Source organism: Podarcis bocagei (genome assembly GCF_964188305.1).
Source record: "Podarcis bocagei genome assembly, chromosome: 1".
NCBI lineage: Eukaryota > Metazoa > Chordata > Lepidosauria > Squamata > Lacertidae > Podarcis > Podarcis bocagei.
The window spans coordinates 132217059-132243003 of NC_138125.1; the positions used below are offsets into that span (position 1 = coordinate 132217059).

The following is a 25945-nucleotide window of genomic DNA, read 5'->3' on the forward strand; positions in this document are numbered from 1 at the left end:
GAGCGGTACCTGTTTATCTACTTGCACTTTGACGTGCTTTTGAACTGCTAGATTGGCAGGAGCAGGGACAGAGCAATGGGAGCTCACCCCGTCACGGGGATTAGAACTGCTGACCTTCTGATCAGCAAGTCCTAGGCTCTGTAGTTTACTCAGCTTTAAAAAAAAAAAAAGTGTCCCCGGATTCATTGAAAAAAATCTGGTAACCATATGCTATGGTGGCAGCAGGTTTCCGTTCCTAGGGATACAGATACTAGGGAGTATCCTAGTATTCCACTGCCTAGGGAGACAGGCGAGTGGAAAAAACCAGATGAGACCCAGTTTGCTTCAGGATTATGGTCCATGGATGGGCTGCAGTGGTCTTTCAAGAGAAACAAAATTAATATTTGCCTCGGATACCACTGTCTAGTCTAACTGAGCTCCAAACTATCATGTTCAGGTACGTTTGGGGAGCTGGCAATTCCTTCCTGCCAAATTCAGAACAGGCTGTCGTTTACCTATGACTGAGCAACTTGATCTGAAAAAGAGGTGTAGAAAAGAGAGAGGGTGAATAAACAAAGACAAAATGGTGAAGTCATCAAAGAGCCCTGCTTCCTGTTGGAACTCTGTTTCCTGTATGCCGCTCAGAGGAAAAGATGAGGCGGAAATCTGCGAGGTGCATGCTTTCTGACCTGAAAAGTCAATTTGCTTTTTTACCTCCTCGGTCTTCTCTGTCTCTACGGGGCGAAGATTCCCAGCCCACCCTTTCGCACCATGATCTTGTGGATCCTTACTGCACTCAGTCTAATTCAGCCTGACAGCCTAACAGGTAAGTCGTTTCTCTCTCTCTCTCCCATATAGAGGTGGGAGGGACCCCAAGGGTCATCCATTCCAACCCCCTGCTAAAGCATCCATGACAGATAGCCTTCCAACTTCTGCTTAAAAACATCCAAGGAAGGATAGTCCACAACCTCCAGCGGGAGACTGTTCCACTGTTAATGGCTATATTCTATGCCACTTTACTTGGGCGTTTCAAGTTTCAAGTTTTATTGTGGCAAAAGCCAGTAACACTAAACACCACAAGATCAAACAACAAGAAATCAACAACAACATCAGAAGAGAAAAAGATTACACAAGGGAACTTCGCAGTGTGCCATTCAACAGAGGAGATTTACGCTTCCTAATTACTAAAGTGCAAATTTTAGCCACCTCATATGATATTGCGCTTGAGGAATCTTCCAGGAGGTATTTCCGTAGAATTTCGGGGGAGGATTCCAAATAATGTTGTAGGGGTATAAATTTTGATAAAAGTGGCAAAATAAGTTGAGCTCATTCTTCACTATAAAAGTCGCAAAATAGAAGAATGCGTGTGACAGATTCTACCTTATTAGACATACAGGAGCAGAGACGCGCATGCATTGGTACCCGCGTGAATTTGCCGTACAGCACTGCTGAGGGCATTGTCTCAAAGCGGGCTCTAGAGAAAGCCCATCTATAGGCTTCGTTAGTGATGTTAGTTAAGTAAGGGGCAGCTGCAAAATTAGGCCAAGCTTTTAAACATCTATACGTCTCCGGGAGTAGGGCGCCTTCTTGTTGTAATTCAACATCGTAAAGTCTCTGAGTGATAATTGCTTTTGCCTTGTTCAGAATTCCAATAAAAAGATTTTCAGGGTTTAGGCCAATTTGTTTGATCTTGTTAGTTATTTGCATTTTACTTGGGTGTAAACCATATTAATTCAGAACAAGCTGGATTAGGACTCGGCTGCCTTGCAAAAAAAAAGAAAAGGGATTGAAATAAAGGGTGCCATTTCTGGAGATGGGCAAAAAATTAGTAACTGAGTTAGCTTTAATCACCAGTTTGTATTTCTTGAGAAGGGTCTGTGGCAAATGATGCTTTTTTAAAAGTTGCTGAAGCTAAGCAGATCTTTGTTCTGTACGCTGCCCAGATAAGGAATAAGCTGCTTTGGGCTTCTTGGAGGAAGAATAGGATACATGTGCAACAAATATCACAAATGAATAGCATGAAGACCTCAGTTTGGTTGCATTTGAAGATTTGCTTGGATACGTGTCATATAATATACCTTCTGGTTACTTATTTTCTATAGTGTGCCCATCATTAAGGTTGCATAAAACAGTATTTGGTTAATTGATATCTTTGTTTCCACTGGAAGTTTGCTGTCTGCGGTGTTTTGAAAATTAACAGATATATAGTTTGGTCACAGTCCTTGTGAGCGATTATCAGCTTTCAGGTTTAGCGAGCATTTGTTGTGATTTTTTTTTGCATGAAGTGGGATTATTATACAGCACCCATTAATTGTTGATAATTCATTCTAATTTGTTTGTGGGCAACAAACCACTTCATAAAGCAACTGTTATCCCACACTTTCCAGCAGTTCCCCCCCATCACTTTCCTTACTGCAAACAGTTCAATTTTTATTCCTGAGTTGGTTTGTTGCACAAGATCACCAAATCCACTTGAATTTGCTCAACAACTCTGGTCAATCCAATCCAATGGGTAGATTATTGCCAGTATTTTTATAGTGGTTGTAGATTGCAGTCTCTTGGAAGTTGGACAGCCCTGATATATAGCATAAACTAGCATCATATTTGCACACATTCCAGGCATCAGAAACAGCCCATTCAGGATTTTGAAAAAAGATTTCAGCACATCTTTCAGATTTTGAATTGTTCCTACATAGTTAGTCCGCCCCCCGTGTTATCACCCCTTAAATGCTGCTTTTGTGATGCTCTAAATGCTACTCTGTTCTTGAGACCCATTAAAGACTTGTTTTTATTAGTTTATCAAAGCTCGAATTTCTGAAGTCCCTGGTGTGACTGCTACTTCTAAACTTTGTTCCAAAGGGCAGAATAATGTTGATACTTACAGGGAGAAATCACAAAAATGAAAGTGAATGCACCCTCTTTTCAGTATAGTTATTGAGGAAAGGATTGTTGACATTTAGGACAACTTTTTGACACTGTAGAACCTTTTTGAATTCCTTCACTTCCACTCCTGCATATTTCTTGGGAGCGCATGTCCTTTAGCTCCTTATCCCTCGTTCAGATTTATAATTCACAGCTTTCTCTGTCAAACTAAGCAGAAGAGAACTGGGATATTATAAATGAACAGATCACACCTCCAGAGAGCAAATTAACAGCAGCTGCCTTTAAATGGTCTCATAAAGTAATGATGATGAAAGATAATGAAGTAAGTATTTAATAACCACTGTGGGCCACACCAAAGTCATTGCGATGCAGCAAATTCACCGGCTCGTGTTGGGTCCCCACATCAAGTCCCAATGCATTAGTGTACTTATTGCATGATGTCCTTCTGCAAACCACAGAGCCTTATTTCTAAAATAGCTGTAATAATAATAATAATAATAATAATAATAATAATAATAATAATAATAATAATTTGTTATTTGTACCCCGCCCATCTGGCTGGGTTTCCCCAGCCACTCTGGGCGGCTTCCACAGAGACCAAAAATACACTAAAATATCACACATTAAACTTCCCTGAACAGGGCTGTCTTAAGATGTCTTCTGAATGTCAGGTAGTTGTTTATCGCTTTGACATCTGATGGGAGGGCATTCCACAGGGCGGGCGCCACCACCGAGAAGGCCCTCTGCCTGGTTCCCTGTAGCTTTGCTTCTCGCAGTGAGGGAACCGCCAGAAGGCCTTTGGCGCTGGACCTCAGCGTCCGGGCAGAACGATGGGGGTGGAGATGCAGGTAGAATCAGTGATGATGCTTTACCTAACCAATGGTGCAAGGTAGGTGATTTCAAAATGGCTGGTTTGGATCTTAAATGTAGAAACTAGTCAATATAGAAATTGTGGACTGATTGTCCTTGGGGGAGAAAAATAATTCTGGTTGTATGCAATCTCCAGAGTAAATAAGCTATTTCACCTCAGGTTTTCCAAATGCAAAGCTGAGTTTTCCTCATTCTGTGAAGCGCCCCAAAATCTTCTGATGAAGGGTGGTACACAAATTTAAGAAATAAAGTCAAAGAACTCAGTTTGCACAAACCTCTGGCTCTCACCATTAAACTGCACACATGAGAATGCTCACATTTTGTTAAGAATATAAGAGTTAGCATTCTGGGTCAGTCCACATATAGGTCAGAGGTGGGGAGACCTCAGGCTTGCAAGATCTATTTTTTTATTAGAACCTCAGGATTCACTCATCAGAGCCTGCGGCAAAAGAGAATTACAGAGCTCTGAGGATTTTTGTTTAAGCCCCAGATTTTCTTTGGAGTATCAGAACTGGAGTGCACAATCCTTGTACGCAAAAACAACCACAATCCTGGTTATTCTCAGCTTCCTTCATTTCCCATTTGTGGAATACTCACCCCAGGGAGGTTTACCTGGCGCTTTCATTTTACATCTTTAGGCGCCAAGCGAAAAACATTCCTCTTTAACCAGGCCTTTGGCCGATTGACACCCAACGCCCTTTTAAAAATCTCTTGTGGAAGCGGGGACCATTGCTTTGTCTTTGTTTTCATTTATGCATTTTCTGTTTGTTTGTTTTTATATTGTGATTTCATGTTGTCAACCGCCCTGAGATCTATGGGTATAGGATGGGATACAAATTTAATAAATATATAAAATAAATAAACAGTCTATTTTATGATTTCTGAGAGGGAGGGTCATTTTGTTGCTGATGTTGTCAAACAACTGGGAGTTGGAAATCCTTGCCGATCGACTGTAAATCACCCAGAGATCTACCAATAGACCCTGATCTCCCTTCCTTCCTTCAGCTCTATTTCTTTTTCTTTTTTTAATAATATTTTATTAGGTTTTATCCATTAAAAAGTTTAGAAAAATACAAAAAATGAAAAAGATACAAAATTACAAAATGCAGAAATACAGACATTAAACACAAAAAAGAAAAGAAAAAAGCACATATAAAAAGACAAAAATTCTTTCTTTCTTAATTTCTCCTCTTTGATTAACTTATTTTCCTGACTCCCTCGCGTCTCCCATTTTTGTATCCCTTTTAAGAGTTAGTTCAGCAAATTCATGTCCTGTTAGTCTATCTAATTATTAATCCAAGCTTGCATTTTACCTTGTTGCTAAAACCCCTGCAATTCATTTCAATGTCCTCAACATTCAAAAATTTTACAATATTTCTGCAAATACATTTTAAATTTCCTCCAGTCTTCTTCCACCAACTCTTCTCCCTGATCTCGGATTCTGCCAGTCATTTCCGCCATCTCCTTCAGCTCTATTTCAACAACCAGATTCATCCGGAAGCTTCTTGAAGGTTCTGAATCCCCTCAGAGACACCTTGCCTCTCAACAAGATGGTTCTATTAGCAATTCTGTCCAATAACCATTGATCATCCCATCCCTAGACATATTTCTAATGCCATCTAAGCTGCAACTACTGCACCTTGTGGAGAAAGGGTCCATTAGTTAATTAAGCATTGTCAAGCCTGAAGCATCTACAATCAGCTTCGCAACTGACCCTGAGACATAAAATTTCTTCCACATTGTTTTTAAATCAAGTTCTCTTCATAATCAGAGCCATGTGAGAGGTGGAAGCATGGCACGGTCTCTCCAACCTAAATTCCACCCTCCCTGAAACCATTATTTGCCTTTTGTGCAGAAAACATTCAGTCACCTACGTAACACCGATGTGCTTTCCCCAAGTCGGGCAAAAAGCAGCTTGCGGGGAGCAAATTTGATAGGGAAGATGACCCGGGGCACCTACTTGAGATGAATTTCAAGCAGAGGCTGAGCTAGGGTTGCATGTAGCTTGTTGTGTGCTGCCCCTGACTCTCAAATTACATGTACCTTATATGCATCTCAAATTACATGTACCTTATATGCACGTGAGCAGGGCAACAGTTGAAGGCAGTGGGAATCAGATAGTCTGACTGGGAGTGGCTGCCGAGACCATATAACACCGGTCCTGAAAGACCTACATCAGCTCCCCGTACGTTTCTGAGCACAATACAAAGTGTTGGTTGCTGACCTTTAAAGCCCTAAATGGCCTCGGTCCAGTAGACCTGAAGGAGCATCTCCACCCCCATCGTTCTGCCCGGACATTGAGGTCCAGCGCCGAGGGCCTTCTGGCGGTTCCCTTGCTGCGAGAAGCCAAGTTACAGGGAACCAGGCAGAGGGCCTTCTCGGTAGTGGTGCCCGCCCTGTGGAACGCTCTCCCATCCGATGTCAAGGAAATAAACAGCTATCTGACTTTTAGGAAACATCTGAAGGCAGCCCTGTTTAGGGAAGTTTTTAGTGTTTGATGTTTTATCGTGTTTTTAATATTCTGTTGGGAACCTCCCAGAGTGGCTGGGGAAACCTAGCCAGATGGGCGGGGTATAAATTAATAGTAGTAGTAGTAACAATAACAACCTGTGTGTAGGATTGCAGCCAACATGTAAATCAGCAGAGAGGTGTGGTCTCCATCTTATGTCTTCCATGCAAAGCTTAAGTTTGATTTTTTTTGGTCAACAAGATTTCACATTTTATTTTCAAATGCTTTTTATTGAGATTTAAGAACACCAACACCAACCAACAAAAACATCAGGTCTTATTACATATATCCTACTTTGTGCTCCATAGAGGCGTTGACTTCCGTCCTTCCCTTCCACAAGTTTTCTTATTCCAGTCTATAATTCACAGTTTCATTGATTAAAAATTACACCGTGACATAAGATTTAATTCAATCCTGCCAATGTTTTCAAATTTCTACAGTTCTCACTTATATAAACCATAAATTTACTCCATTCTTTTTGGTACTTCGTCTCCTCCTGATTGCGAATTCTGTGTGTCAATTTGGCCATTTCAGCATATTCGACCAGCTTTATCTGCCATTCCCTTACAGTCGGAATCTCCTGTAACTTCCACTTTTGGACTACCAAAACTCTAGCTGCTGTTGTTGCATACAGATATAATCTGTATTATGTTTATAAATTTGATTTTTTTTTAAAGTCTCAGAGAAGGCAGAGGCTCAAAATCAAAGTGCAGCTAGTTGACTAAAGCAGTAAAAATCACCAGGCCACCTTAGACAAAGAACAAACCATTAAAAATGGGCGAAAGGGCTCTTGCTTTCACTTAAAAGTAATTTTAAATACCAATTCGGACATGGCTCCTTACCGTTTTGCTTATGGCAAAACAGCGAACGATGCATTTTGATGCTCGGTCACGTTGTTAAACGATATGCCTCATACTTGAGTAAGGCTGTATAGGAGGAGCTGCTCCTTCCGTTATTTGAGGCCCAAGTACTCTGAGTCGCGGTTGGAAGTGTATCAGCAACCAGTGGAGATCTTTGACACTTGGTCAGTGGTGCCTGCTAGCATTCTAGCTACTGAATTCTGTATCAGTTTTAACCTCTAAACCATTTCCAAGGGCAGCCCCACGTAGAGCGCCTTGCAGCAGTCTAGTCCCAAGGTTACCAGTGCATGGAGCACTGCAGCCAAGGATCTCTGTCCAGGAAGGGCAATAGTTGGTGAACCAGCCTGAAATAGCAACTGAAGCCACCTGGACCTTTCACCAGTGCTGGGTCACTCTCCAGCACCTTGCCTAAGAAGGGAATATTAACAGTTTAGCAATATAGTGGTACCTCGAGTTAAGAACTTAATTCGTTCTAGAGGTCCGTTCTTAACCTGAATCTGTTCTTAACCTGAAGTACCAGGTTAACCTGAGAGCCAGTGTGGTGTAGTGGTTAAGAGCGGTGGACTCGTAATCTGGTGAACCAGGTTCGATTTCCCGCTCCTCCACTTGCAGCTGCTGGGTGACCTTGGGCCAGTCACCCTTCTCTGAAGTCTCTCAGCCTCACACACCTCACAGAGTGTTTGTTGTGGGGGAGGAAGGGAAAGGAGATTGTTAGCCGCTTTGAGACTCCTTAGGGTAGTGATAAAGCGGGGTATCAAATCCAAACTCTTCTTCACTAATGGGGCCTCCCACTGCACCACCACCACGCAATTTCTGTTCTCATCCTGAAGCAAAGTTCTTAACCTGAAGCACTATTTCTGGGTTAGCGGAGTCTGTAACCTGAAGCATCTGTAACCTGAAGCGTCTGTAACCTGAAGCGTCTGTAACCTGAAGCGTCTGTAACCCGAGGTACCACTGTAGTCCTCTCCTCCTGTTAATGAGAGGGTGCAAAACCGCCTTTGTGCTTCTTGCAATGAGGCAATCCCTGCTTCCTCGACCCAACCTTCTTCATCTCCCACTTACGGAGCAAGGAATGCTATTATTTAAATCTGGATGGATGCTACGGTCTCCGAGCCTTGCAGGAGTGCTTCCTGGGACCTTCATGCTGGCCATTATTGAAAACAGGGTGCTGGCCTAGAGGCACCTGGAATGATGATGATGTGCAAGTCATTTGAAAGCCGCTGTTGCAGCATGTTCTTCCGCTCAGTTTGTGGGAAGAGGTTAATGCCCACCCCCACCAGAGCAGCAAACTTTTATCATTTGTTTGTGAGGCTCTCTTCTCTCTACACACACGCACGCACACACACACACACACACACACTCCTCACAAGCACCCCATTGTCATTTTGAGTAGCATGTTAATACAGTGGTACCTCGGGTTAAGTACTTAATTCATTCCGGAAGTCCGTTCTTAACTTGAAACTGTTCTTAACCTGAAGCACCACTTTAGCTAATGGGGCCTCCTGCTGCCGCTGCACTTGTTGTTGTTTAGTCGTTTAGTCGTGTCCGACTCTTCGTGACCCCATGGACCAGGGCACGCCGGACACTTCTGTCTTCCACTGCCTCCCGCAGTTTAGTCAAACTCATGCTGGTAGCTTCGAGAACACTATCCAACCATCTCGTCCTCTGTCGTCCCCTTCTCCTTGTGCCCTTCATCTTTCCCAACATAAGGATCTTTTCCAGGGAGTCTTCTCTTCTCATGAGTTGGCCAAAGTATTGGAGCCTCAGCTTCAGGACCTGTCCTTCCAGTGAGCACTCAGGGCTGATTTCCTTCAGAATGGATCGGTTTGTTCTTGCAGTCCATGGGACTCTCAAGAGTCTCCTCCAGCACCATAATTCAAAAGCATCAATTCTTCGGCGATCAGCCTTCTTTATGGTCCAGCTGCCGCGCTGCTGGAGGACGATTTCTGTTCTCATCCTGAAGCAAAGTTCTTAACCTGAGGTTCTATTTCTGGGTTAGCGGAGTCTGTAACCTGAAGCGTATGTAACCTGAAGTGTCTGTAACATGAGGTACCACTGTAGTGTGGGTGTGGGTGGGTGGTTGTTTGTGCACCTGCATAAACAACTTATGATCCAGCATTTTTTCCCCTTCAGAAAAGGGAACGCCTGTCGATCCAGGTCCTAGGAATAGATCTCCAACGGCTGCTTGCATGTATGGATTTGATTTCTGCCTATAAACATGCAGCTTATGAAAGGATCCTATCTTTGCAGAGAGCTGTTGTCTTGTAGTCAAGAGTATCGGAATGAAGCTGGGTCCTGTCCTTCAGCTGTTCTAGCTCAGGGACATAAGATGGTCCAAGAATGCTTTGAAGGGGTTCACTGATGAGCCTCGACTTCCAGGTCCTGCAACAGCTTGCTCTGATGCACGTTACGGATGAACTTAAAGGTCCAGCTCCGAGGGCCTTTTTGCGGCTCCCTCACTGCGAGAAGTGAGGTTACAGGGAACCAGGCAGAGGGCCTTCTCGGTAGTGGCACCCGCCCTGTGGAACGCCCTCCCTTCAGATGTAAAGGAAATAAACAAGTATCTGACTTTTTGAACGCAGCTCTGTTTAGGGAAGTTTTTAATGTTTGTTGTTTTATCGTGTTTTTAATAATCTGCTGGGAGCCACCCAGAGTGGCTGGGGAGACCTGGTCAGATGGGCAGGGTATAATAAATAAATAAATAAATAAATAAATAAATATTATTATTATTATTATTATTATTATTATTATTATTATTATTATTATTTTCACTCGGCCTCTCAGCTGTGGTAGATGCATTACAGTTTTTGACAATGAGAGACAATATACAGAGATTTAGGAGATTTCAACCTTTGACAGTTGTACTCTAAATACAGCTGCAGATGGATGAGGGAAGACAAGCAATGGTGCCAAAATGGTACTTTATATTACGTTTTGATCACAGTCCTATATGTTATAAGATCTAGAAGAAATAAAATTAAATCTAAAGACTTGATTTCAGGCAGTAAATGTAACATGGAGTTGTAGCCAACTAAGTTCTACTCAGAATACATCTGCTGAAATTAATGAACTTATGTCGGTATGTCCGTAAATTTCATTGGGTCTACTCTGATTATAACTAGCCTTGGATACATCCCATAATGTTGGATCCTGAGGTTGCTTCCCCACTCACTGGCTTTTTAGCTGAAGAGGGATTATTTGCTCACCAAGTTTTTAAAATGATGGCAGATTATTGCCATCTGGCATTTTCTGCATTGTCGTCCCAACTTTGTGCAGACCTCGTTTGTGGTAAAATAAATTTATCAATAAATAAGAATATTGGCCATCTCTCCAATGTGCGTGGATTGGCAAAGTGCTGTTAAGGCTTTTCAGGGCTTCTGTACCTTTCATTAGCAGCTTCCTTCTTACAGCTTTTTGCCTTCTTATTGTTTCCTGCGCAGTGCTGCAACAGCATTACTGAAGAACCAGGATATCAAAAAGATCATGTCAGAAATGGACATAAGTTTTGCGTGTTCATCCGAGGTCAGAGATGGAAATGACAGAAGCGAATATTTGCAATATTCGCTATTGTTGTTTCTTTAGCCCACAAACATTATGTAAATAATTGCATTCTTTTTTGCATTGTTGCTGACATTTCCTTTCCATTGAAACACATTGAATTTCATTACATAATTAGAATTATGCTAGTTTTGGCTCCAGCGGACAGTAAGACAAGTGATACAGGTTTTAGCAGAAGTCAAATAGCAGTGGAACAGAAACAGCATTGATTGCAATGAACACAGGGCAGGATGAACGTCTCTGACTCCTTACATCCCTACTGAAGAATGGCCTTTTAATTGCCCTTTAAAAGGGCAAATTTCCCTGTAGTGCAATTTTTCTCCCCCCCCCTTTTATTGCAAACTAATTCTAGATGGCACTAAAATATTTTAGATAAATTAATTAATAAATAAAATCAGTAACGAATCTCCCACTGATCCTACAGGGAATAGGAATGGACTAATTAAGGGGGAATCAATCATTAAACTTTCAGCAGCACTGAACAGGAAGCAATAACCGAAGCAAAAATGGCAAGGAGTTGGCTGCAGATTAACACCGAATGACCTCATCTGAGTAGACCTTATAGACAAATCTTGGCCACGACACTGGGTATCGTCAGATAACATAGCTATACATTCAAACTGTGTAAAACCACAGTTTGAATTGCGCTTCCAGCTGTGTGTGGAAAAAGCAATGCTGCCACAGCAGTAAAGAGCTCTGCTGTGAAAGCAACCTGATTCTCATTTATTTGACAGCGGGGAATTTTTCACCCCCCAAATCAAGGAGGGGTTCCTTTGTTTCCCAGGACCTGATCTATGTTCACAGGCCATGAGCTTCATCCAGAAGATCTTTGATGACATTTGGAGCCGCTAACTTTTGAATAAAGTGTTTTTCTGTCCTGTTTTGCTTAAGCATGCCTGGTCCTAAAACTTAGGGCAGTCTTATGCAGACTGCTTAAGGAGAAGTTAGGACAAGTTATCCCCCTAGCCAAGTTTATAATAGTTCCTGAATCTTGGGGTTTTTTGTTTTTGTTTTTCGTACCTACGGGACCGCCTCTCCTGGTATGTCCCACAGAGGAACTTACGGTCTTCAAACAAAAACATCCTGAAGGTCCCAGGCCACAGAGAGGTTAGACTGGCCTCAACTAGAGCCAGGGCTTTTTTGGCTGTAGCTCCGATCTGGTGGAATGCTCTGTCACAAGAGACTAGGGCCCTGCGGGACTTGACATCTTTCTCCAGGGCCTGCAAGACAGAGCTGTTCCACCAGGCCTTTGGCTGAGGCACAGCCTGACTCCCTCCTTTGGCAATCTTCACAAAACTTTATCCTAATGGTTGCCATCAATTTGATTTGAATTAATTTTATAATGAAATGATTTTAGAATGTTGTACTATTTTATTGTTGTTAGCTGCCCTGAGCCCGGCTTCAGCTGGGGAGGGCGGGATATAAATAAAATTATTTATTTATTTATTTATTAATTAATTATTATTATTATTATTATTATTATTATTATTATTATTATTATTATTATTATTATTAACAACAAAGGTTTTCAATATCCCTTCCCCATTCAAGAAGAGTTGCACTTTTAGCAGCAGCTCATGCTAAAAATCTCTCTCTTTTTTCTTCTCATGCAATCTTATATCAATGTCCTAATTAAGGCTGGTAGCTACTTAAGTTACTTCCAAGTAAATATATTTAGGAACAAAGCACTGTTATGAAATGCAGCAATGTTTCTCTTTGGAAAGGTTTAATAATACAAAACAAAACCTGCTCCGCTCTTCCCCCAGCTTAATATTTTCCTTCCTTCTGGTGCCACCACTGCCTAACAACATTTGTTTCTCTCTTTCTCCCACCCTCAGAAGCGAATATTTTAGTGCAACAGAGACCTCTGCGCCTAATGAGCGAAAGTGCCAAGATATTCTGCAACTACACATCTAACGGAAAGAAAATAGAGGCATTCAGAGCCTTGCTCCGTAAAGGAGTAGAAAGGGTGGAAGTCTGCTCCATTTACAAGAACAGCACCCATAATATTACCAAATACGGTCCGGAAATCAGCTGCCAAGTTGCGTTCAAGACAGAAAAGGAAGTCACCTTTAACCTGCAGAGCCTACATGCCAATCAAACGGACATTTACAGCTGCAAAATTGAGGTCTTTGAGCCACCGCCGTACGAAGTCAACGAAAGCCTTGGCACTTTAGTTCACGTGAAAGGTACAAATATGAAATTCCTTGCATATCCCCCAAATCACTCAAGCTAGGGCTACTAGTATTTAAATTGGGCATCTAGAAATGTCTACCCCCCTTGCCAAATGCAAACCAATACTTTCTCAACGAACAGCGAGTTCCCTTAACAGAATTTTGCAAAGTTTTTTGCAGATAAAATCGCTCAGATTTGGGAAGAAGTAGACTCCACCGTGGGAGCAGGGCCAGGGCGGGAGAGTGCTAGAGTCCTGTCTAGTCAAGTTGCGTGGGATCAATTCCAACCTGTTACCTCCGAGGATGTGGACAGGCTGCTTGGACGAGTGAAGCCAACCACCTGTCTCCTGGATCCACAATGGCCAATTATCGCCCAGTCTCAAATCTTCCATTCTTGGGCAAGGTGATTGAGCGAGTGGTTGCTGAACAACTCCAGGCATGCCTGGAAGAAGCGGACCATTTGGATCCCTTCCAGTCGAGATTCAGGCCTCATCATGGGACTGAAACTGCCTTGGTCGCACTGGTTGATGATCTCCGGCGGGCTAGGGACAAAGGTGAGAGCTGTTTCCTAGTTCTGCTGGATCTCTCAGCGGCGTTTGATACCATCGACCATAACATCCTTCTGGACCGTCTTGAGAGGCTGGGAGCTGGGGGCACTGTCATACAGTGGTTCTGCTCCTTCCTCCTGGGCCGTGTTCAGAAAGTGGTGGTGGGGGATGAGTGTTCAGACCCCTGGGCTCTCACTTGTGGGGTGCCTCAGGGTTCTGTCCTCTCCCCCATGCTTTTCAACATTTACATGCAGCCACTGGGAGAGATCATCAGGAAGTTTGGGCTGGGTGTTCATCAGTATGCGGATGATACCCAGCTCTACCTCTCTTTTAAATCAGAACCAGTGAAGGCGGTGAAGGTCCTGTGTGAGTGTCTGGAGGCGGTTGGAGGATGGATGGTGGCTAACAGATTGAGGTTGAATCCTGACAAGACAGAAGTACTGTTTTGGGGGGACAGGAGGCGGGCAGGTGTGGAGGATTCCCTGGTCCTGAATGGGGTAACTGTGCCCCTGAAGGACCAGGTGCGCAGCCTGGGAGTCATTTTGGACTCACAGCTGTCCATGGAGGCACAGGTCAAATCTGTATCCAAGGCAGCTGCTTACCAGCTCCATCTGGTACGTAGGCTGAGACCCTATCTGCCTGCAGACTGTCTCGCCAGAGTGGTGCATGCTCTGGTTATCTCCCGCTTGGACTACTGCAATGAGCTCTACATGGGGCTACCTTTGAAGGTGACCTGGAAACTACAACTAATCCAGCTAGACTGGTGACTGGGAGCGGCCGCCAAGACCATATAACACCGGTCTTGAAAGACCTACATTGGCTCCCAGTACGTTTCTGAGCACAATTCAAAGTGTTGGTGCTGACCTTTAAAGCCCTAAACGGCCTCGGTCCAGTATATCTGAAGGAGCGTCTCCACCCTCATCGTTCTGCCCGGACACTGAGGTCCAGCTCCGAGGGCCTTCTGGCGGTTCCCTCACTGCGAGAGGCCAAGTTACAGGGAACCAGGCAGAGGGCCTTCTCGGTAGTGGTGCCTGCCCTGTGGAACGCCCTCCCAGCAGATGTCAAAGCGATAAACAACTACCTGACATTCAGAAGACATCTGAAGGCAGCCCTGTTCAGGGAAGTTTTAAATATGTGACATTTTAGTGTATTTTTCATCTTTGTTGGAAGCCGCCCAGAGTGGCTGGGGAAACCCAGCCAGATGGGCGGGGTACAAATAATAAATTATTATTATTATTATTATTATTATTATTATTATTATTATTATTATTATTATTACGCTACTTTTATTTCGAAAGAAAAGGCAGCTGTGGAGCCCCAGTCTTCTGGTCCAGACTGCAGCCCCATTCTGTTTTCATTCCCCCCCCCTCCAAAAAAGCACTACACCTCCCTTCTGCTGTCCCTCTGCCCCCCACTCAGGTGCTGCTGCAATAAAAAGTACCTTTAAAGTCAGGTCACAGTTTGGGGAGTGCCCCCTCCTAATTTTGGGGCAGCCCCCATCTCAAAAACTGCTAGCACATTTGCAAAGCTAAGCAGCGTCCAGAATGGTTTAAAATTGGATGGGGAGACCATGGGATTACATCCCTTCATTCTAGGGAATGGAAGGCCCCCAGAGTCGCTTCCAATTCTATGAGAGCCAATTCTAGGCTGGGGTTTTTCAGCTGCTTCTCTTTCAAAATAAATGTGGACAACTTAAGTATGTTTTTTTTAAAAAAAATAATGTCACCAACGTAACTTTAAGTTTAGCTCACGGTCACTACATTATCCATTCAATTTATCTTGTAGCAGCCATATGGGGTATAGGTAAAGGTAAAGGGATCCCTGACCATTAGGTCCAGTCGTGGCTGACGCTGGGTTTGCGGCGCTCATCTTGCTTTATTGGCCGAGGGAGCCAGCGTACAGCTTCTGGGTTATGTGGCCAGCATGACTAAGCCGCTTCTGGCGAACCAGAGTAGTGTATGGAAACACCGTTTACCTTCCCGCCGGAGTGGTACCTATTTATATACTTGCACTTTGACGTGCTTTCGAATTGCTAGGTTGGCAGGAGCAGGGACCGAACAATGGGAGCTCACCCCATCACGGGGATTCGAACCACTGACCTTCTGATCGGCAAGTCCTAGCGTCCCATATATGGGGTATATCAGAGCATAATAAGAGCCAGGTGCCTGTGTGAAACCCGCAAGCAGGACCTGAGTAACAACAACAACAACAACAACACTCTGCCCATCTGGGGAAGGAAGGGGAAACACCAACCATTAAGGCTTCCCTAAACAGGGCTGCCTTTAGATGTCTACAAGAAGTTATTTACTTGTTTAACTCTATGACATCTGATGGGAGGGCATTCCACAGGGTGGACGTCACTACCGAGAAGGTCCTCTTCCTTCTTCTCTGTAACTTCACTTCTCGCATGAGGGAACCACCAGAAGGCCCTCGGAGCTGGATCTCAGTGTCCAGGTTGAACGATGGGTGTGGAGACGCTCCTTCAGGTATACTGAGCTGAGGCCATTTAGGGCTTTGAATTGTACTCAGGAACGAACAGGTAGACTGGTATTATGTGGTCCAAGCGGCTGCTTCCAGTCTAGCAGCTGCATTCTAGATTAATGGCCATTTCCGAATCAGCTTCAAAGGTAGCCCCACGTAGAGCACATTGCAGTAGTCCAAGCAGGAGATAACCATAGCATGCACCACTCTGGCAAGACAGGCCGCAGGCAGGTAGGGTTTAGCAGGCATACCGGATGGAGTTGGTTGACTGCCACCCTGGGCCCAGAGTTGACCTGTGCCTCCACGGACAGCTCTGAGTCCAAGAGCCCTCTGCCATCCTGTGCTTTCCAGCAATTCGTATGCAGTAGCTGTGGTCTAAACCACTGAGACTTTTGGGCTTGTTGATCAGAAGGTTGGCAGTTCGAATCCCTGCAACGGGATGAGCTCCCATTGCTCTGTCCCAGCTCCTGCCAACCTAGCAGTTCGAAAGCACACCAGTGCGAGTAGATAAATAGGTACCACTGCGATGGGAAGGTAAACAGCATTTCCGTGTGCTCTGTCTTCCATCATGGTGTTCCATTCCACCAGAACCGTTTTAGTCCTGCTGGCCACATGACCCAGAAAGCTGTCTGTGGACAAACACCGGCTCCCTTAGCTTGAAAATGAGATGAGCGCCGCAACCCCATAGTTGCCATAGCTGCCCCATAGGAGCTTCCTGCAGCCAATCAGAAGCCTTGATTGGGTTTTTGAACATTTCGAAAGTCGAACGGACTTCCGGAACGGATTCTAAGACTGTATCTTATAATGTGTTTTTAAACAACTCCCAAGCATTTTGGTATGATCTGACCCTCTTGACTTTTTCAACTTCCTTTTTAACCAATCTCCTCATTTTGGGGAAGTTTCCTTTTTTGAAATCAAATGTGATCTAGGAATAACGGTAATATAGCTTTTCATTTATAGTTTGTGCAGATGTGTTTTAAAGCTTTTCTCCCCTCTGTCAAGCCCCAGAACCCCCAGAATCTCAATGTCAACAAGGACCAGTATTCATTGGTATGGCAGCAGCTATCGGAGTCCTTATTCTCTACAGTATCGTAACAACAACAGCTTTTTTCTATTCTTGGGTAAGGAATGGTTGTTTCTCACTTATTTCATGTACTTGAGGTAAAAAGGTAAAGGTAATGGTACCCCTGCCCGTACAGGCCAGTCTTGACAGACTCTAGGGTTGTGCGCTCATCTCACTCTAGAGGCCAGGAGCCAGCGCTGTCCGAAGACACTTCCGGGTCACGTGGCCAGCGTGACGAAGCTGCTTTGGCGAGCCAGCACAGCACACACGGAAACGCTGTTTACCTTCCCGCTAGTAAGCGGTCCCTATTTATCTACTTGCACCCGGGGGTGCTTTTGAACTGCTAGGTTGGCAGGCGCTGGGACCGAGCAACGGGAGCGCACCCCGCTGCAGGAATTCAAACCACCGACCATGCAATCGGCAAGTCCTAGGTGCTGAGGTTTTACCCACAGCGCCACCCGCGTCCCACTAAGGTACACTTGAGGTAAGGTACGTAAGGTACTTGAGGTAAGGTACGTAAGGTACTTGAGGTACACTTACGTAAATGCAGAAGAGCAACAATAATCTAATTTTGGAGATGGGAAAAGCTAGCGCACTTCCATGCTGCTACGGGGCATCCTACTCTGCCTTGCCAAGCAAAGAGGTGAGCTCTCTAGATCATGAACCCCCATGGCCCAGATGTTTTGGACTACAACTCCCATGATCCCTTGCCATAGTTGCTGGGACAGAAGGATGATGGACTCCAAAATATCTGGAGGGCAACAGGTTGGGTAAATCTGGACCATCTTCTAATTCTCTTTGTATGGTTTGATAGCCAAAAGTCCTAGCTCAATGATCTTCGATGGCTGCTGGTTATCCTAAGGCAGTTGGATTTGTCTCTCATACCCCACCTTGGGGAAGGGGGCTGTCAGGGAACTGACATCGGAGCGAGAGGCGAAGGGGAGGCTCCCAGATGATGCTGGCGAAGGACCCAGCAGCAGGGGGAGAAACAGCTCAATAGAGGGGGAAGCCAATCAGCGCAACACCAGGGATAAAGGGGGGCAGACGGTGGAATTGGAGAGAGGGCTCCAGGACTCTTCACTGGACATCAGTGAGGAGAGCCCAGGTCCTCTGCTACCCATGCCTTCCCTGCGCAGAAGACTCCCGCGCAGTGAGAGGAGGAGGAGACTGGGTGTCAAACAACTTTTACGCTGGAAGAGGTTCAAGAAACGCCTACTGACGGATTCTGCCAGTGACTGAGGCAGCCACGATGAGAAGGGGCTGCGCAGTCAGAAAGGTTTAACAAGGCAAATTAACCGAGAAAGGCACCAGTTTACGCACGAGTAACTCATACCTATTACAGGGGCTGAAGTCATGAAATTTGAACCTGTCTGCAGAGTGGGAAGGAAAATTGAGCCATGAGGTGTACGCTGCTGCTTTAGGCTGCGGAGACAGGTGTGTTCCAAGTCTAGTGCTGCAGGGGTTGGCTGCTTGACACATGTCGACTTGGACATATGCAAATAAAAAATATTACAGAAATGCCTTACGTCCCACCAGTTTTCGTTCCCTGCTAGGAGATAGGCCCTATTCAAAACTCAGTGGCTGGAGTGTGGTTGAATTACTGGAGTGCTCATCAAAAGATATTTAATGTTGCACAACACCCTGGGATCTTTTGATAAAGGGCGGTACATAAACTGAATAATAATAATAATAATGATATATTTTTTTAAAGAAGTAAAAATGGTACAGTGATGCTACTCAGCCTCAACTCCAACTTCCTTACCATTTTAGGAGCCTGCATCTTGGTGAATGTTGTTGTTGTTGTTTAGTCGTTTAGTCGTGTCCGACTCTTCGTGACCCCCTGGACCAGAGCACGCCAGGCACTCCTGTCTTCCACTGCCTCCCACAGTTTGGTCAAACTCATGTTGGTAGCTTTGAGAACACTATCCAACCATCTCGTCCTCTGTCGTCCCCTTCTCCTTGTGCCCTCCATCTTTCCCAACATCAGGGTCTTCTCTTCTCATGAGGTGGCCAAAGTATTGGAGCCTCAGCTTCAGGATCTATCCTTCCAGTGAGCACTCAGGGCTGATTTCCTTCAGAATGGATCGGTTTGATCTTCTTGCAGTCCATGGGACTCTCAAGAGTCTCCTCCAGCACCATAATTCAAAAGCATCAATTCTTCGGCGATCAGCCTTCTTTATGGTCCACTTGTGCACCCTCCCAATTGTGCAAACCATGGGCTGGATTCAACTAACCCATTCTGCTAGTGGGGTCCCCCTCTTTCTCCCAAAGCCATCGGAAGGGTGTCGGAAGAACCCCAGAAGAGTGGTTTTTCGGAGGGGAGGGGGAGAGGAGAGATCAGGCAAACACAAATGCTTGTGTTGGCAGAACAGTCTCCTTAGCTCTACACTGAATTCCGTCCCATGGGCTAAAGTACGGATTCAAGGCAATTTTTCGTTGAAAGTTGGGTGGCTGTGCTCTCTAGGCTCCTTCATCACAAGGGGACACTTTCATTGCTGTGTACTGTGCTGAGAACCATCCAGGTTTTCTAGTTAAGTAATTGTGGCAGCACACTCCGCAGAAGCAAAATTGTTCTTGAAATGGCTAATAATAGTGTAAAGGCCGCATGTCTGAATCAGGCCAAAGGAACGGAGGATTTAGCTAGCTCAGCTCTAGAGACCAGTGCATTTTTTGCAGCTGTTCCATACACTTGCAAGGAAGTGATGATAAGAAGATGAGCAAGTGACCCACACATCTGCTTTCCATGCTTTTGGGTATTAAGTGAAGGGGAATCTCATGTACCTCTCTTGCTGTCAGTACTGAGTACAGTGGTACCTTGGGTTACATACACTTCAGGTTACATACGCTTCAGGTTACAGACTCCGCTAACCCAGAAATAGTACCTCAGGTTAGGAACTTTGTTTCAGGATGAGAACAGAAATAGTGCTCCGGCGGCGCAGCGGCAGCGGGAGGCCCCATTAGCTAACAGTTTCAGGTTAAGAATGGACCTCTGGAACGAATTAAATCTGTATCTAGTTAAGTGAAGCTGATACTATATCAGTAGAATTTTAGAGCCATAATCTCCACACAAAAAGTACAATGCATGTCAAGTATTTCCATGTAGTACAGCTTATGTTAAATACGTACACATCTACCAACCGCCATTCCCCTCCCCCCACCTGTTTATTATTTTTACACAATACAGTGGTACCTCGGGTTACATACACTTCAGGTTACATACGCTTCAGGTTACAGACTCCGCTAACCCAGAAATATTACCACAGGTTAAGAATTTTGCTTCAGGATGAGAACAGAAATCGTTCTCCAGCGGCAGCAGGAGGCCCCATTAGCTAAAGTGGTGCTTCAGGTTAAGAACAGTTTCAGGTTAAGAACGGTCCTCCGGAACGAATTAAGTACTTAACCCGAGGTACCACTGTATCTCTCCAGTAAGGAGATGCACAAGGACTGAATTTAGTTCTACTCTGCAGAATACCCAGAAATGCAGAAAAATTATCAACACACAATTGTTTCATCACTCCTTGCAAAGTGGATTTTGTTCATTGCAATGATTAAATTCTCTCTCCTCCATCATTTTCTTTGTAGCTGAAAACCAAGAAGAATAAGATTGTTCGGAATGACTATTTCAACATGACTGCCTGGCAATCAAATGCTCCCCAGAGGAGACCTCAACCGCCAGGTGTCCCAGCAAGAAACTACACTGCGTACCGATCATGGGAGCCATGACAATTGGTAACATAAATGGTCTGTTCTCTACAATGGGAAATATGAATGGACATTTCACCCCTTAGCTCAGCGCGCCTGTTGTCGACGGTCACTGGTATCCCCACGAAAATGAGTTCTCAGCACTGTGAAGGATAAAAACTGTTATGTTATGCTTCAAATTGATGGTGGAAAAGAAGAAAAACTGAGAATGGATTGTAAATACAGTCTCATAAACCTCTCTTACGCAAATGCTGGTTCCATCAGCATTGATGCAATTTCTTGATTGCTTCAGTCTTAGGATTATGTGTATAAATTGTACCAAAACTCTGGCAAATCACCAAGCAAAGAGCAGAGGTAAAAATATGTTGTCTTTCATGTCAAAAGGGGAAATACCGAATGGGAGAGTCTAAAACATATGTTTAACAGATCAGGAGCATTCAGCTAAGTTGGCCCAGTATTATAAAGAACATCATACTATTGTAAGCGAAGTGAGTGATTAGTTGGATAGCTTTGCCATGTAATTCTGCATAGTCCCTTTCCCTGCTGATGAACAAATTCCTCATACTGCTAAAACAATCAATCTGCAAGTCATTTCTGAGAGAGCCTTTAAGGAAGAGTGGAATGTGCAGCCATATGAGACCACTCTTGAGATTTGCAGACTTTCACTAAGGCTTGGACAATGTCCTACATAAAGGAGCAGACAAAACGTCCTCAACTGAGAAGAGAGAATTAATCAACTGATGACCCACATGCGGTTGGCTCCCAGTGAGATCCAGGAGAGATAACGACAGGGATTATATTTTCCTTTCTTGCTGTCTGGACACAATATATGCATGGAATTATAGCCAAGCGAAGCCTGGAATTGAAAAGGCAACTGGTTTTTCCTCCCTCAATGCTGTCTACTTGTAGCAAATGTAGGACGTACAATGGCATTTTGCCAGTAAAAAACCCGACATTGCAAAAAACTAAGTTGATTTTAATTTTCTTGATGAGTTAACAACTTTGAAAGTGTGACATATGCGTTACTGAACAGGAACCAACAGGAGCCTTACAGAACAGGAAACAACTAAGGCTGTCATATCCTTAGCACCACCTCAGCAGGCACACCCATCACTACCGAATGTTCCCAAGTGCAATGTAGGTAGTAGGTACCGGGGTGTGTGTGTGTGTCTTGTACACCGACCCTGGTCTGGCGAGGCTTGCAAACTTTCCTGCTCACCTGTGGCGAGTCTTGCCCATTTGACTTACTTTCCTTTGTATAAAACAAGCCCGAAGGAACCCCAACCCGCTCACAGGTCCTTGTATGATCAGTGAAAACAGTTGTTCCTGGCAATTATTGTTGTTTAGTTGTTTAGTTGTGTCCAACTCTTCGTGACCCCATGGACCAGAGCACGCCAGGCACTTCTGTCTTCCACTGCCTCCCGCAATTTAGTCAAACTCATGCTGGTAGCTTCGAGAACACTGTCCAACCATTTCGTCCTCTGTCGTCCCCTTCTCCTTGTGCCCTCCATCTTTCCCAACATCAGGGTGTTTTCCAGGGAGTCTTCTCTTTTCATGAAGTAGCCAAAGTGTTGGAGCCTCAGCTTCACGATCTGTCCTTCCAGTGAGCACTCAGGGCTGCTTTCCTTCAGCATGGATAGGTTTGATCTTCTTGCAGTCCATGGGACTCTCAAGAGTCTCCTCCAGACCATAATTCAAAAGCATCAATTCTTCGGCGATCAGCCTTCTTTATGGCAATTATTAGCCACTCTCAGTTCCACCCTGATCATTGCCACCTGCCCAGATTTTAACTTATCTGAGATAATTTTAAGATGTATTTTAATTAATTGGTGTCTGCTTTTATGCTTATTGTGTTGTTTTTATGATGTTAGCTCCTCTGAGCCCGGCCTCGGCTGGGGAGAGCGGGATACAAATAAAAAATTATTATTATTATTATTAATAATGAGTCAAACAAAGCACAGAAAGAATGTAGGAAGAGCAAGGCCAACGTACGACTTGAAATGACTAGGAAGCAATGAATTTATTTTGCATCAAGATGTGCGTAATTTTTTTGTCATTTTTTGCATACGCTCATTCCCCCTAGGTAGCACCTTTGTTATAGGCGCATCCAGGGCTGGATTTAGGTTTGATGAGGCCCTAAGCTACTGAAGGTATTGTGGCCCTTTGTCAACAACAAATTGTTGCTGTTAGAAATAAGCAAACAGGTGATATTTTAGGGAGCAGGCTAGCAGGCGGGGCCCATTACTTACCTCATAGGAGCCTACACAACACAAAACACTGTTGCTGTATGTAGGTTTTATTTTATTTGTTTTTTATCTTCTATTTTGAAAATGTACATCCAGTTTTTTTCCTTTAAATTTTTTTGGGGCCCCCAAGAGAGTGGGGCCCTAAGCTATAGCTTGCTTAGCTTATACATAAATCCGGCACTGGGCGCATCACTATTTATTTATTTTTAGAACTCCATTGTCTCTCAAGACTGAAAGATGTCAACACCGACACCATTATGAAAAGGGCAAATGCCCTCTCCCAAAATAAAGTGGGTTCATGCCATCCTCTTCGATCCACTTTCAACAAGAGCATGTTTAATACAGTGGTACCTCGGGTTACATACGCTTCAGGTTACATACGCTTCAGGTTACAGACTCCGCTAACCCAGAAATAGTACCTCGGGTTAAGAACTTTGCCTCAGGATGAGAACAGAAATCATGCAGCGGCAGCGGGAGGCCCCATTAGCTAAAGTGGTGCTTCAGGTTAAGAACAGTTTCCCGTTAAGAACAGACCTCCTGAATGAATCACTGCATTTTTCGCTCTATAAGACGCACCAGACCACAAGACGCACCTAGTTTTTGGAGGAGGAAAACAAGAAAAAAAATAATTCTGAATCTCAGAAGCCAGAACAACAAGAGGGATTGCTGCGCAGTGAAAGCAGCGATTCCTCTTGCTGTTCTGGCTTCTGGGATAGCTGCGCAGCCTGCATTCGCTCCATAACACACACACACATTTCCCCTTACTTTTTTTGGGGGGGAGGAGTGAGTCTTATAGAGCAAAAAATATGGCAAGTTCTTAACCTGAGGTACCACTGTACAAGTATTGCCCACGATTCCTTCTGCTTAGTAGAGGAAAGGCAAGAGGATGCGCTGTTTAGGCTACAACAGAAACAGGTGGTATCTTTTTTCATGGCGCACCCACCCGCTTTTAACAGCAATAGCACCCCAGCAGTGTAATTCATTATTTAGATGGCATATGCACACCCTAACCTTTGGCTCAGCGCGATCTGTTTCCTCCCATCCCTTATCACCCAATATGATGTCCCTGAAGGACCTGTCTTGTTTAAATCACTTTCATTTGCCTGCCCTTCCTTGTCAGGGGGAGGGGAGGGTATGTTTGATACATGGCGTACTCAATAGCTACTGATCTCATCAAGAACCCACCCGCCCCCGCCTCTTGCATTGTATTGTGTATGAGCCCCCTCTACTCTTCCAGTGTGTGTTTTCAGCCTCCCTGTTATCAGCGGAGATGCTTCTCCAAGGCATTTACAGAAGCCATGCGGTTGCTTTAGGGGCCATGTGGTTTGTTTCATTCAGAGATTAGTGTTTATGAGAAAGATGAAATCCTTCTTGAATGCTAGTGAGCACGACACTCACCAAATATTGCGGCGGACATGGGGCGTTTTGTTAGTTGTGTGCATGAGTTTTGTTTTGTTTAATAAAAGAAGGGATGGATGTTTTATTTTGGGAATGTGAGAAGAACAGACCCTTTAATAGTAACTTACTGTTACAAGGTGGGACGTGGGTGGCGCTGTGGGTTAAACCACAGAGCCTAGGACTTGCTGATTAGAAGGTCGGCGGTTCGAATCCCCACGACGGGGTGAGCTCCCGTTGCTCAGTCCCTGCTCCTGCCCACCTAGCAGTTCGAAAGCACGTCAAAGTGCAAGTAGATAAATAGGTACTGCTCTGGCGGGAAGGTAAACGGCGTTTCCGTGCGCTGCTCTGGTTCGCCAGAAGCGGCTTAGTCATGCTGGCCACATGCCCCGGAAGCTGGCTCCCTCGGCCAATAAAGCGAGAGGAGCGCCGCAACCCCAGAGTCGGTCACGTCTGGACCTAATGGTCAGGGGTCCCTTTACCTTTACCTTTACTGTTACAGTGTGTCCTCGGTGCAATTGGTTTGACCGGTTCGTAGGAAGAGAAAACCACTGCCGTTAGAACTGCTATTGAGACTGTCAGTGGCGTAGCGCGGGGGGTGCAGGGGGGGGCCCGGCCGCACCGGGCGCAACATCTGGGGGGGCGCGCTCGCACTCGCAGCTCTCTGCCCCTACCTGGCTCACTCACTCCACGTGTTAGGGGGCGCAAATTACTTGCCTTGCCCTGGGTGCTGACAATCCACGCTACGCCACTGGAGACTGTTTACACATTTCCAGCTTAAAACACAGCTAAGTTCTTCTTCTTCTTCTCCTCTATTTGAATTCATGAGAAAGGATGTGTAGAAAAATGGGTTGTGGCTAACACCTGTTTCCCAAATCAGTGATGGAACCATACCAGAATGCAGAGTAAACAAGAATATGTACACAGCCTAAGGTTGAAAACCCAAATATACAATTGAACCCATATTGCGTCCAGTAGCAGCTTGTGGGAAAGGGGTTTGTGGTTGGAAAGGCTGCTACTGCCTCAATCCAAATCACACTCCACCAACTCCTTTTAGCCAAAAAAGCAAAAGCAAAACCCCAAACCTGAAATTCATTCACGAAATGTTGTCCCGTTTGGCCTTTAGGTCGTGAGTCAATTCCTGCTGTTTCCAAGATGGTGGTTCTAAAGCGTATCTGACCAACACCACCATTTTGGAAATTTGAGCTGGCATTGCATTATCAATTTGCCATTTCTGTTGAACAGCTTCATCGCAACTCTGCTTTCTAACTACCATATTTTTCACTCCATGACGCACCAGACCACAAGACGCACCTAGTTTTTGGAGGAGGAAAACAAGAAAAAAAATATTCTGAATCTCAGAAGCCAGAACAACAAGAGGGATCGCTGCACAGCGAAAGCAGCGATCCCTCTTGCTGTTCTGGCTTTTGGGATAGCTGCGCAGCCTGCATTCACTCCATAGGATGCACACACATTTCCCCTTACTTTTTAGGAGGGAAAAAGTGAGTCTTATAGAGCAAAAAATACGGTAAATGTTATCTTAAAGACATGAGAAATAGTTTTATAACGAGCATCAGAGAGTCATGAAATCCGGCCATAATAATAATAATAAAAGAATCAGATGTGAGCAGTGGGTAATAAAGGTTTAAATGGTATTGCTACCATTTAACTGGCCAC

At 44.6% G+C, this 25945-nt stretch overlaps 1 protein-coding gene across 3 annotated transcripts; it reads left to right on the forward strand.

The window, feature by feature from the left end:
* Positions 1 to 413: 413 nt before the first annotated feature.
* On the forward strand, positions 414 to 21592 carry CD28 (CD28 molecule). 3 transcript variants are annotated; one of them, XM_081183738.1, is made up of 4 exons: positions 414 to 805; positions 12498 to 12848; positions 16871 to 16983; positions 20508 to 21592. In XM_081183738.1, the coding sequence occupies exons 1-4, from the start codon at positions 751 to 753 to the stop codon at positions 20646 to 20648; spliced, it is 660 nt and encodes a 219-aa protein (XP_081039864.1). In that variant the 5' UTR covers positions 414 to 750; the 3' UTR covers positions 20649 to 21592. The 3 variants fall into 3 exon arrangements, with proteins under 3 accessions (XP_081039864.1, XP_081039863.1, XP_081039865.1); XM_081183737.1 differs by having other exon boundaries at positions 421 to 805; positions 16865 to 16983; XM_081183739.1 differs by lacking the exon at positions 414 to 805 and adding an exon at positions 3637 to 3751 and having other exon boundaries at positions 16865 to 16983.
* The last annotated feature ends 4353 nt before the right edge of the window (positions 21593 to 25945 follow it).

Bases quoted from the DNA above. Each gene is read 5' to 3' on its own strand.
- CD28 (XM_081183737.1), top strand. From the start codon at position 751: ATGATCTTGTGGATCCTTACTGCACTCAGTCTAATTCAGCCTGACAGC. The intron at 12,849-16,864 runs GTACAAATATGA...CCCTCTGTCAAG, and splicing joins CACTTTAGTTCACGTGAAAG to CCCCAGAACCCCCAGAATCT. The intron at 16,984-20,507 runs GTAAGGAATGGT...TTTTCTTTGTAG, and splicing joins CAGCTTTTTTCTATTCTTGG to CTGAAAACCAAGAAGAATAA.